The sequence below is a fragment of the Cottoperca gobio genome, chromosome 1, assembly GCF_900634415.1.
Source record: "Cottoperca gobio chromosome 1, fCotGob3.1, whole genome shotgun sequence".
In the NCBI taxonomy this organism is placed as follows: Eukaryota; Metazoa; Chordata; class Actinopteri; order Perciformes; family Bovichtidae; genus Cottoperca; species Cottoperca gobio.
In genome coordinates this window covers 7238961-7252159 of record NC_041355.1, presented here as the reverse complement: position 1 = coordinate 7252159, position 13199 = coordinate 7238961, and the positions used below count along the sequence as shown (strand labels likewise).

The 13199-nt window shown below is 41.4% G+C and overlaps 2 protein-coding genes across 2 annotated transcripts; both read right to left on the bottom strand.

Moving 5' to 3' along the window:
* Positions 1-436: 436 nt before the first annotated feature.
* Positions 437-3359, bottom strand: gpank1 (G patch domain and ankyrin repeats 1). The gene is given in 5 exon segments (XM_029443135.1): positions 437-1460; positions 1930-2005; positions 2087-2228; positions 2307-2585; positions 2587-3359. Coding segments are annotated over 5 exon segments (1125 nt in total). The 5' UTR covers positions 2773-3359; the 3' UTR covers positions 437-1018.
* Positions 3360-5043: 1684 nt separating this feature from the next.
* On the bottom strand, positions 5044-11182 carry LOC115012951 (zinc finger protein 271-like). Its single transcript, XM_029438825.1, has 3 exons — positions 11117-11182; positions 10885-11022; positions 5044-9945 (listed from the first exon to the last, which is right to left on the bottom strand). The coding sequence occupies exon 3, from the start codon at positions 9831-9833 to the stop codon at positions 6684-6686; it is 3150 nt and encodes a 1049-aa protein (XP_029294685.1). The 5' UTR covers positions 9834-9945; positions 10885-11022; positions 11117-11182; the 3' UTR covers positions 5044-6683.
* Between the last annotated feature and the right edge of the window lie 2017 nt (positions 11183-13199).

Below are 13199 nucleotides of genomic sequence, written 5' to 3'. Positions count from 1 at the left end.
ATCACCTCAACACCTGTTCACCACAGAACAATGTTATATACTGCCTTTGTTGATGGTTGCAAGAACATTCTTACTATTATATATCCAAACCCCCTCACGTTGTTCAATGGCTACCAAAAGTGAAACATTTTAACATGATGAACACGTCAGCCCAGCGACACCTGAAGCTGCCTACCTTTATAGGGAGATGGACTTTGGAATAATCATTGGCTGCCTTACTTAGGGATCTTGTACTTTTATTCTTGATGTATATTTTTTCAGGTAGATGTGTGTTCTACTTACGTACGGGATTGTTTTCGTCTAGAATTGAAAGCCTCAAGGTGATTTTGTTTTGTTATGTTAATTTCCCGTTCATGTTTGTCAACGGTAATACAAATGAAATATAACAGAAAACATAGCTCATTGATATTAAAAACATTTATAACCATAGCCAGTGTTCACGGTCTGCGTATGTATATTTTAATAAATGAAAATAAAATCCAGTTATGTCACCTTTTGAAACAGTCTTAGTGGCTCAACAGTAAGTAAACGCCACATTAGGTCACGCAGGGTAAACCACAAACATGAACAATAAATCAATGCCACATGAGATCATTGCACAATCTGTGGGCAGCAGACCAACTGATTCCATTTATTGACACAGTATCAGCTTTGAGGTCGAGCCAAAGTAGGAAAACACCTCCCAGCAACTTTACAAACACCTTCACAGCTTTAACTACAGAGCAGGAAGTGAATATAGCTGCGCCAACGTACACTCATACATCCACGTGTTTATGCATTCCCCCACAAAACCTCAAACACTTGACCTCCGCGCCAAATTTCAGCCTCCTAGGGCAAATATTGTGGCCGCAAAAGGGTGGGGAAATATTTGTGGACCAACCGAACAAGCTATAGAGCTGCTTGCCGCACTTAAAAACACAGGTACACCTCGTCTTCATATTGGATCTGTTTAATGTTTTAGAGATATTTTTAGATGTGTTTGGTCGAGAGAGCTTGTAACAAAAGTCACTTGTGAGTGTCAAAGATAAAAAGAGGCACGGAAATCTCTTTCCCAGGTTTTATCTCTTTGCTCCTTTCTTCTACTTTCTTCCCTCCTCTGTCCTTTTCCTCCGCTCTCCTCTTCCTTCTTGAATGGTGGTTTCACTGCGTCACGGTCTCTGGGTTGGAAGTGAGTAACTTTTGCTTTTCTCATGTGTCCATATCCCAGGCCTTTCTGGTCTCTCTTCAGCACTGTTGGCACTGGCTGTTTGGGCCCCTCTCCCTCCGGCCCCAGCCCTGTCCCCGGTTTCCAGCCGCAACGAACCATCATCTTGTAGCTGTTGCTGGAGGGGGGGAGGCAGTAGTAGGGTGTGGGTGGAGCACGCCGTAGACTGAACTGATGTAGAGTGGAGGAGAGATGTGACGACAGGCTGCTGCTGTACTCGCTACAACACACACCGCACCACTGAGGCTGGGAGGCACTGGGGACAAACGGAAGAAGAGACATTAATGAGGAGAAATGTTAAAGAAACAGATTCACAATTTTAAAGTCTGGACCTAAACCAATAATCAGATGCCCGTATGTGCATTAAAGGGATAGTTCTGATTTGTCTGAAGGGGTTTACCTATCAGTTAAGGTGTACGCTATATTTAGAATATTTTCACCTCTTGACATTACAGTATGACACCTTTCCGACGTGGAACCGAACCCGTTATCGCTGCTCTCTTCTTAAAGCCACCAGACGTCATTGACAAAAACAGTAATTTTATCTCAAATGTTTTTGTGGAAATTCAGATTTTTAAAAATCGGCCTCGGGCCCGAAACTGCTGCGACTCAAACTATGTGGGTTCTTGTAGCGTCATAGCTCTAGTACATCTTTTTGTACAGACTATTTGAAATGAATTCATATTTGGTTCAATGCGGTTTAAACTACAACAGAGTGTACTAACCTGCTGTCAGATTGTGTGTCTCTGTGTGTACTTCTCCCATAGCTCTCCAACTCTTCCAATAACTCACTGTGGCCCGCTGGGGAAAAAAAACAGATGTGGATGAGTTCAACTGTACACACAAACACAGACATTTCTAATAAAAACTGCATAGTTATACCTTCCAGCGCCAGGTCTTTAGCATCCCTGCCCTGAGTATCAACCACGCCGACCCAGGCTGCTCCGTGTTGCAGCAGCAGCCTCACCACAGCTCTTCGTCCTGACCAGCTTGCACACATCATCGCCGTCCAGAAGTAAGTATCCTGGAGGGGAAACCATCAGGACTTAAAACAGATATGTCCAAAAACTAAAACATACTGAGCAGTAAGTAAGTATGGTACCTGGAAGTTGATGTCGACCCCCTTTGAGAGCAGGTCTTTGAGGCCAGAGATGTCCCCCTCATTGGCACAACGCAGCAACCTGAGCCCCAGGAGCTCCATGGTCCTTTCGGAGATGCTTGCATTTCTTCTTGGGTTGCCTCCACCTTCTCTACTAATCACTCTTTGCACCACAGAGTCTGTTTGACCTCGCTGCATCTCTGCAGCCCTAGCTCTCCTCCTCACTCTTCTATTGGACTCTCTGTTCCTCGGTTTATTCTGATGCTCTCTGCCATTATCTCCCTTGCCTAATTGCACTTCTCCTTGATATGTCTTGCGCTTTACCATCTTTCATTACATTTTCGTAGAAGTGCCTGACCTCTTCCCCAGTTAGAAGAGGTCCACTGCTTGTTTTACAGCTGGATTGTTCTGTTGTTTCAATGCTGAACATATCATGCCCACTGGCAGGATTAAAGCCTATAGCAGCCATAAGGAGAGACTGTAGCTTCAGAAGGAAAAGGTAAATCAGTTCACTGTTATGTCAATGAAAGTTAGTCTGAGCAACAGACTCCTATATTTAAACAAGGAAAGCTATTGCAGCATACTGTCAGACTGAAAGTCGATGGTGTTAAAGTGAAGGATGTAGCTCGTAAGCTAACGTAGCTATGTTGCTTATTTCAATATGTCCGGCGAGTGGTTATCAGCCTGGTTGATTCTGACACATAATTTCACACATTATATTTAACCAATTTACAGTGAGTCAATGTATCTCTCTGAATAACACAACGGTCGTAGCATTAGCAAAGAAGTTAGCTATCGAGGTTTAGCATCAGCATAATCCTTCATAGCTTATTATAGCTTGTTAAGACGACATAGGGCGCTTGATTAACATTATCCAACATTACCTCGCTTTAAAAACATTATCCAGATTACGACGTAAATGACAAAAGTTACTAATTTCTTTAATAAAACGAAGCTACTTCAAGCTAACGCTGGCCTCTCTCTTCCTCTGTTTGTAAACAGTACGACAGCACTGACGGGCGGTGCTGCCCCCTGCAGGACTGGAGGTTTCCCTCTTCTGTTGGACTTCATAAACCAGTGATGGAGGAAGTAAAAGTAACAATACCACAATTTAAAAAGACTTTGTTACAAGTGCTGCCTACTTAAAAGTATGTAAATATTACTAGCTAATAAAGTATGAAAAGTAAAAGTACTCACCGACAGTCAAGGTCCAGAAAGATGACATTGCTTTAATCTTTTTGTCCGACAAGTTGAAACTGTATCCTACCTCAGTGGTCCCCAATCTTTTTGCACCACGGACCGGTTTCATGCAAGACAATGTTTCTACGGACCAGGGGGGCAGGCATAACACACAATAAAGTGCAGAACATATCATTTAATTATAACATATATAATATAAATGTAATTATTCCATTTTATATTATGCACTTTGTGGAGACCCCGGGGAAGACCCAGGACTCGGTGGAGAGATTATATCTCCTCACTGGGAACGCCTCAGGATCCCCCAGTCGGAGCTGGAGGATGTGGCCCGGAGAAGGGAAGATTGGGGTTCCTTACTGGAGCTGCTGCCCCTGCGACCCGATTCCGGATAAGCGGTAGACGATGGATGGATGGATGGATTATGCACTTTGTTTATATTATTATTATTATTATTATTATTATTAATAAATTGTAATATATATATATTATAATACCAAAAAAATAATTGTATTCTTTCTGTGCGGCCCGGTACCAAATGATCCACGGCCCGGTGGTTGAGGACTACTGTCATAACCTTTACATGTTGACCCCATGTAAATTAAAGTAACAATATCTGTCAAATTAATGTAGTAAAAAGTACAATATTTAAAATGTTATGGAGAAGAAGTATGAAGTTGAATGAATTGGAAATACTCAAGTAAAGTACAAGTAATCAGAATTGTACTTAAGTACAGTACTTGAGTAAATGTACTTCATAACATTTCATCACTGATAATAACAAGTGTGTAGTAAATTGTTACCAGAGAAAAAGTAAAGAATTATCAGCTAAATATTCTAAAAGTAGCAAAAGTAAAAGCACTTTATACAGAATACATATACTGCCAAATATATTGCCATGAAAAGGTATACCGCAGTCAGCACCTGCTAGTGTTAAATTATTATATTATATTTTATATTATTGGTTTATTACTACTAATGCATTTTAATGTTCCCATCTGGTCGAGGTGAATAAACTGTTGTGTAGTTTAATTTAATTAATTTTGTTGCATGTTTATTGATAATTTACTGTTGTATATCTTAAACATGTTGTATGTTTTGTTTTGCATAAATATAGTAAGAAAACATATAATGAAATCATTACTTTATTAACTGTTAGAACTGTTCTTTGGACAGTAGTACCATTTATTTATCATGTGTAGGATGGTTTTTCTCCCTCTCAGTTTTATGTTCCCACAGCACCCTCACATGGACGCCTGTTTTCGATGACTTTTACCGATTGTGTTCCTGAATTTTTATTGATTCATTATTAGATTATTTATCATCTTGCTCTTTATGAATGCAATATGCAATGTCAGACGAAAACCGATTCATAAAATCCTACTTCCCTCGTCTTAACATTTGTAGGACTTTTGAAAGATTGATTTAAGACATTTTAATACCAATTAAGGACTCATTTTTATGTCAATGAATGCAATGCATTTTAAGACTTAAGGATCTGGAAGAACCCTGGATAAAATACTCAATAGATATTATTTTGGGGTTTATATGGAGACAGATATTCTTTTTCTAATTCCATCTTCACCTTTTGATTCTCACTCCAGTCGAATGATGCAGCTTACATGTTTACCTTTTACAAATATTGTTCAAAAATCCCCTTACATGTGCGAGCAGGGTGAATAATAGATTTATTTTTATGGCACTTTTCTACTCACAGTTACAAAATGCTTGGTTACAGAGAAGTCTAAACAAAAATATTTAAAAATGTGAAAAGAAACAAAACATAAGACCATGACAGCTCATTATGTGACGGACGGGGAGGACAACACAAGTATTGATGTAACATGATCTCTGAAATGTCTTCATGTCATTGGAGTGACCATGGTTATATCCAGTTTGTAGCCACAGATTTGGGAAAGGCAAACTGTGAAATATAAAAGCTCTGGATGTCAAAGACTTGCATGCCGGTCAGTAAGATAAGACAGGGTGCTTGTATGGAGAGGACGCGTGAGGCACAGGGGTGAGAGGGGTGAGAGGGGTGAGAGGGATGAGCTACAAGAACTAAACCTTTATGCACAGTTTTTGTATTAAGTGGTAAAATGTAGTGATACAGAAGAAAGTCCAGGTATGAAGCTCGCAGGAAACAGCACAGCAGCGACACACCTTTAGGAAACAGAGAAGGCTCGTTCTGCAGAGTAATCAGTGGTTTTGCATGTTTTAGCCCAGTAGTTCGCAACCCTTTTCCTCAAGGGACCCCTTTTTCTATCGATGAGTAAACCGACAATATTTTTTGTACATGTCATAGTATATTCAATGCATAACAATATCAACTGTATAATTAAGTGAATTAGTGAATGCAATAACTGCAGGAAGTTTGTGTAAAACGTGCTGTTTGGTTGTTTAAACTAATACTTTGCTAATGTGGGACTAAGTTTAGCAGAGAGGGAAGGCTCTGCGTGTTCACTTCTTCACCATCCCCTTATCCTGTTTCAATTTAAATAATAATCCAAACTGTAAAAAGTAACAATTTCATTTTTACAGAAATGAAGGCAATCCTGAGATATAGAACTGTATATAATACCCTCTACTGGTCAGGACCCAGTGTTTTAGCCCACAAGCCATTAAGTAAAAGTACTTGGCAGACAAAAACACTGCATTTATTATCTATGTTTGCAGAAAATCAAACCGTGCAAATGTGAAGTCATGAGTGTTGAGTCTTAGAGATCAGACTGTCTTTAAAATCCCAATCTATAAACCTAATGTAACCAAAAAGCAGTAAAACAAGCCATAGATTAATAGTTGGATGAGAAACACACAGAATGATAATATCCCTTAAAATAAGTCAAAAGTAACTGATCCTCAGCCTGAGCAATATTCCTTAAAAGACATGTAGTGCTTAATCTTACTGTGTCAGTGAAGTGTTGAGTGAACATTGGGTGATTGATCATTTTTGGGCCTTACTTTGTTGTCGTGTTTTCAATTTTATTCTTTTCTATAATCAGATAATATCTATATTCATCTTTAATTCACCAAAAAACAATCACATTCCCTCGTCATTTGAAAATGTAGTGTTCACGGCAGCCTAAATCTGTCCTGAGTTAGCTTTCAACATATTTTGGTTTCTGTGCTACTAACCCCTACAAACATGCAAAACCACTGGCACAGTCATTCAAAAGCAACAAGCTAAGCTTCACTGGAGTTTGATACTACAGTATCTAACTCGTGGTATTTACTGATGTGTCTGTTTCTGTCCCCAGTCTGTGTAAATGTCTGTCCGCAGTGGGGACAGGCGTACGGCCTCTCCCCTGTGTGTATCCTCATGTGAACGTTCAGTTTGTCTTTGCTAATAAAGCGTTTGTTGCAGCAGGTGCATGCGTACGGTTTATCCCCCGTGTGATAACGCTGGTGCATCTTCAGCTCCGTCATGCGACCATATGTCCTGCCGCACTCCGGACACTCGTAGCTGGGCCGCACCTCCATGTGCTGCCGGCTGTGCAGCCGCAGCCCGCTGGACGACCTGAAGCTCTTGCTGCACTGTGAACACTGGAAGGGTTTCTCTCCGGTGTGGATGTGGATGTGTAACTTGAGGCTGGCGGCTGAGGGGAAGCCGTTGCCGCAGATGGAGCAGAGGTGAGGTCTCTCCCCCGTGTGGATGCTCAGGTGCCTCTCCATCTTGTTCTTGTTCAGGAAAGTCCTACCGCAGACGGGACAGTTCATCGGCTGCTCTCCATCGTGTGAGCTCATGTGGTCTGTCAGCTCAATAAGTGTAGAGAAAGCGGAATCGCACCGAGTGCACGAGTACGGCCTCTCCCTCTTGAATTTCCTGTGTTTGAGGCGGTGTTGCTCTAGATCCTCCTTCTCCTCAAAGGTCTCGATACAACAGGTGCACTGGTACGGCCTCTCCTCTGTATGAGTCCGCAGGTGATACTTCAAAGCTGTTAACTGTAGAAAGACGCTGTCACAGTGTGGACATCTGGATTCCCGTCTGTCGTGGACCATTATGTGCCTCTTGTAGTGGGACAGCTTGATGAAGCGTTTGCGGCACAGCGAACAATAATACTGCTCATCTTGGTGTCCTTGCTCGTGCTTCTTCAGCGCGTACTCGACCTTAAACTTCTTCCCACAGGTGTTGCAGGCATAAGACTTTTCGTGAACGCCCATGTGCGCCTCCAGTTCTTCTGGACTTCTGAAGGTTTCGTTACATTTCGGACAAGTCCCATTGTTTTCTTTCACATGAATCTCCAGGTGTTTGTTGAGGTCTTCTGAGAAGGCAAAATTCTTCTGACAGTCAGGGCACGTGTAAATCTCTCCGTTAGTTGCTTTGCGATGGGTCACTATGTGCCTTTTCAAATGATACATTCGACCAAATACTTTGCCGCAATCGCTGCAGATGAGGCTTCTGGGATTTGACTGGCCTTTCTTGTGTAATTTAAGATGACTCACAAGTGCAGCCTTCTCCTTAAACTGTTTATCACATTCGAGACATGTGAGGCCTTCAGCTGCATGAGTCTTCTTGTGTGCTCTTAGTTCCAGCCAGCTCCCTAAACTTTTGCCACATTTTTCGCAGCTGTACTGGCCCAAGCCGTGCTGCTTCCTCAGGTGTCGGGTCATGTGGTAGGACTGGCTGAAGGTCATAGCGCAGACCGGGCAGCCGAACGGTTTCTCTTTTGTGTGCGTCCTCATGTGTCTGGCGAGTTTGTTTGGCCCTCTGAAGCGCCTGTCGACACAGATGGGACAGAAATGGCCTTTTGTTTTAGTCTTGGCGGTGCCTTTTTCTTTCGGACTACCTCCATCTTGAGATTTAGCTTCATCCGTGTCCTTATCTTCCATCTTAACATTAACTTTAGATTCTTTATCCTCAGAATCACCATCATCAGAGTCTGCACTGTTCTCAGCAACATTATCATTGATATCATTACTGTCAGGATTATCCTTATTAAATGATTTGATTATTTCCTGGTTTTTCCCTTCATCACGTTGCTGAGAATCCTCTATCTGGGTGGGCTGCTCTTTGCCGTGTGACAACACATGACTACAAAACGAATCACTGCTAGTAAATTTTTCATGACAGTTGGGACATGACATCATTTGCGCCGCATGCGTCCTCTTGTGACTTTGCAGCTCTGCAAGGTTCTCTAAACTTTTCCCACATGTGGCGCAGACGTATTGGCCCGCACCGTGCTGCTTCCTCAGGTGTCGGGTCATGTGATAGGACTGGCTGAAGGTGGTAGTGCAGACCGGGCAGCTGAACGGCTTCTCCTTTGTGTGCGTCCTCATATGTCTGGCGAGCTTGTTTGCATCTCTGAAGCGCCTGCCGACACAGATGGGACAGTAGGGGCGTTTTTGTTTAGACAGGTAAAAGTCATCATCTTCGTCATCATCGACACCATCACTGGCATTGTCGCGGTCTTCCTCTTTCATCCATTGTGACGATGATAAGGCTCCGTGATCAACATCACCTGCTTCATCGTTGGCTTCATCACAAGCCAGATTAGTCTCATCAGCACTTTTAGACTCACTTTCATCATTTTCACTATAATATAGTTTATCGTTGCTGTAATAGTAACTATCTTTGTATCTAGATGATCTTGTTGGGGTTTTAGTCGAGCGTGGTTTGGTTTCATTTTTCGGCTTTTCCTCCCCACGCCGAGGCCGTCCTCTTTTACGCTTTTTTGGAATAGGAGGGTCTAAATCGTCTCCAATGTCCACGCTGACTTCGTGAAAACCAAACAGTTCAGCTTCATTAAAAGCAGATTCCACCTCTTTACAGATGACCAATGCGTTGTCCAAGGTCAGAGTTTCCCTCTCCAACAGCAGCCTCTCTTTGAGTTGTTGGCAGTTAGTTTTCTCAATGAGCTGATCCAGGATAAGTTTGTCTTGTAAGTGTCCATAATTGCAAGGCCTCAGCAGTTCTTCTAACGCAGACACAAACAGGTCTACAGTCTCTCCGGGCATCTGAGCCCTCTGATGAAATTGAAGGCGGTACATCTGAGATGTGTGATCAGAGCTGAAGTAAACGGTCAGCGTGGAGATGACTGCTGCGTACGAGCTTTCGATCCGGATCAGAGTTGTGAAGATACGGTGGCCCTCGAGGCCAAGGCAGTTCTGTAGGAGCACACACTTAGACGAGTCGACGAGCTTGCTTTCACCGAGAGCTTCAACGTAGTGTTCAAAAGCTTTGAGCCACTTGTGCCAAAACATGGTTGGTTTACCAGGGACAGGTAAGAAAGGTGGAGGTGGGGACAGGATTATCAGTAGAGGCTCTGGGAGTTGCTCCAAGGAGAAGTCCTGTCTCGTCATCTCCTCATCTACTTCTCCAGTCACTTCATCCATTGTTGGTTTCTGGTGTTGTTACTTCTTTGACTCAGAGTCACTTTATTCAGACGTGACCCTCTTTGGTCCGTGTTCAGACTCCTGATGTTTCATCCCACTCAGTCTAGGTAACCTGTAAAAAACACAAACCCAAGTTTAGTTTCAGGTTGACTGTCTTTGTATGCAATTTCTTTCTGTTGCACTGAAATATCCACTTATTACAGTTTAATAAAAACCTTCTGTCTTTCAGAGGCAGTAACTGTAGGGCTCAGTACCAACTAAGTTATGCTAGCTTGTCAGGGAGGAATCTAAATAACACTCCAAAGTTAGGATACTTTATGGCGAGGGAAAAACTGACATGGCCATTCTCACAGGGGTCCCTCGACCTCTCACCTCAAAAACAGTCTCATATGCCATACGAATAAGATACGAAGCACGCGCACACACACACACACACACACACACACACACTGATGTTATGTATACAACACCTTAATGGAAACCCGCTGATCTGACAGGCCTTTGGAAAATAAACAAGTCAGTAGGTGTGTGTGTGTGTGTGTGTGTGTGTGTGTGTGTGTGTGTGTGTGTGTGTGTGTGTGTGTGAGAGATAAGCATCTCACTCCTTGAAGCTTCAATGTTGACATGGGTAAAATAATTTTAAAAATACCACTATGCATTTGAGATATTACCTGGTTGGGCCAGTGTAAAGTGACAAGGGGCCCGGTCAGGGGGGGTTAGGGGCCCCTGGGCTAGTCAGGGATTACAGTGTATTGTTTCACAGCGGTAGCGGTAGCCCCGTCCCTGCTAACTTAAATAAGTACAAACGACCATAAACTGCTAAATCACTATAAACTCCCTTTGTGACACACACTCCTTCATTAATGTGTCAACGGTTTTTAACCGTCGCATTTCTCTTTAAAAACAGGGCAGTTAGAGACGCTGCCGTCCCGTGGCTACAACGTCAAACGGGCTTAGCCTGGACATGTATCGATACAGCACATAGCGACAGATGGAAGACGAAGCATTGACATGAGCATTAGGCAATAATGGAGGAGGAGACGAAACTCACCAAACCAAACTGGGTCACAAGTCACGACGTGTGCAGACAGACAGACAGACGGACGGACAGACAGCGGAGCGGCGGCGGCTCGCAGCTGCGCAGTGAGAAGTCAGCCGTTAGTATGTGAAGACACAGCTCACGGCAGCGCTGCGGGGTTACATGGTCATTATTAATGTTACTACATTATACCAAAACACTGAAAAGAAAAGCATGAAGTGAAAAATATATGCGCCATGCTGACTTCTTCCGGACACCACAACAGTTCCCCGGGGTCTGCTCTGTTTCACTGTCACACAGCGCCCCCTGCTGGCTGGGAGACACACGGCATTTAGAAATATCCGCGGTAAAGTAAAAGTCCTGCATTCAAAGTATGACTTTAGTAAAAGTACTTATTATGCAGAATGGCTAATTCCAGAATAATATAAAGTATATTATATTATTAGACTGTAATCATTGATGCATAAACTTTACTAATGTTGCAGCTGTTAGAGGTGTAGTTACTTTAGATACTGCTGGTTAGATTGATCCATAAAAATAGATCATCATTTATTAGTTAATTTATAGTTTGCATTAATTATCTGAATCTGTAAAGTAACTAAAGTTATCAAATAAATGTAATGGAGTAAAAAGTACAATATTGGCTTCCAAAATGTAGTGGAGTGGAAGAATAAAGTAACATGGAACATACTCAAGTAAAGTACAAGTACCTCATCATTATACTTTATGACTGGACTTGAGTAAATGTACTTAGTGCACCACAGGAAATATCATAATATAATTATACTCCAGTACAACTAAAAGTTAAAATTGTACAGAAGTATTAACAGCCAAATGTACTGATGTAAACCTATTATGCAGGCATAATTAGGTCTGTTAGTATTATTACCAATAACATTTAGCAGCATTTAAATGTTGTAACTGATCATGGTGGTGCTAATTTGAACTACTTTAAACATACTTAGGTTTATTTTACTGTAAAACAATGCATTATATTTAATATACTCTTAGTTTTAAAACAGTAATTGACAAAGTAAGAAGTAGCTCCAGTTGTTGTGACTCCAAAGCAGTGCAGTAAAAAGTTCAATATTTGCCTCTGAAAGGTAGTGGAATCATTTTTAAGTAGCATAACAATTTAAATACTCAAGTAAAGTACAAGCACTTAAAGATTTGTTCTTTTAAGTACAGTACTGGTTATATTACTTCATATTAATTAGGGCTGAAACCAACAACAAATCAATAATACAATGTTAAAAATGTGAAACTCAAGTGAAAGTTTTATTAGCAAAATACAAGAAGTACAAGAAAACAGCAAAGTCTCACAGTTTGGGAAGCTGGAACCAGCCAACATTTGCTATTCTTATTGAATGAATAACTTAAAAGATTATTAATTATCTATATTCTTATCCATTAATTGTGTATGGATCAATTAATCGATGAAGCGACTAAACTTTACGACACGATTATAAATTATTACCACAATACATTTCACATCACATCATCAAGTAAATCTCATGGTCTCAGTACCTGCTGTGTGCTGGTTAGCATCACAAGGTTTAAATAGGTACAATGAAAATAATGAGATATGTCTAATATAATCACATAACATTCCCTTTGATTACACTGCACGGCTGATTAGTGTGTCAGTTATTGGAGGACCAAGTCACGTATAAAGTATTTACCTGGATTTGGTGAAGCCTTTATCTGAAATTATAAAAAAATAAACATTAACACAAGTGGAATCTGCGTTACATCATGTCATTTGGATTCAGCATTTGGGCTGCATGGACTGTGAACTGCTCAAAGCTCAATTTTCCATTGGTAATGTGTATTTTAAAATCCCTGCATGTTGTTTAATCTCAGCTGAAAGTTGAAGAAACATTTAATTTATTAATGTTGTACACAGCAGCTGAGAGCCCAGAGAAAAAGACTTGGTTTGACGTGAGAACTACCTTGCCTTTCCCCGCACATACAGCCAAATCAGATACACACTAACAGCAAGGTTACAGAAGTGGTTGAGCCTCATGCATTAGAGATGAATCAGAAAAGTATGTTGGATACACAGGATGCTTTGGGTGAGAGAATATCCACAACAGCTGTTCTCATGACAGTTACTTTATTTTAAGCCTAAATGTTTTTGCTTTAAGTGCAAATTCAGAGCAGAGTTTGATTTTAAACAGCACAAGGATGTTTTCCCTGACAAGCATTCAGCGACAATCAGCCACCCGGGTCCTTAATCATACCGTACGTGGGTCCTCAGCTCATTCAAACTGTAATCAGATGATGAAAGGGTTGCTTTTATAATTACACACGGATTGGACTTTCTT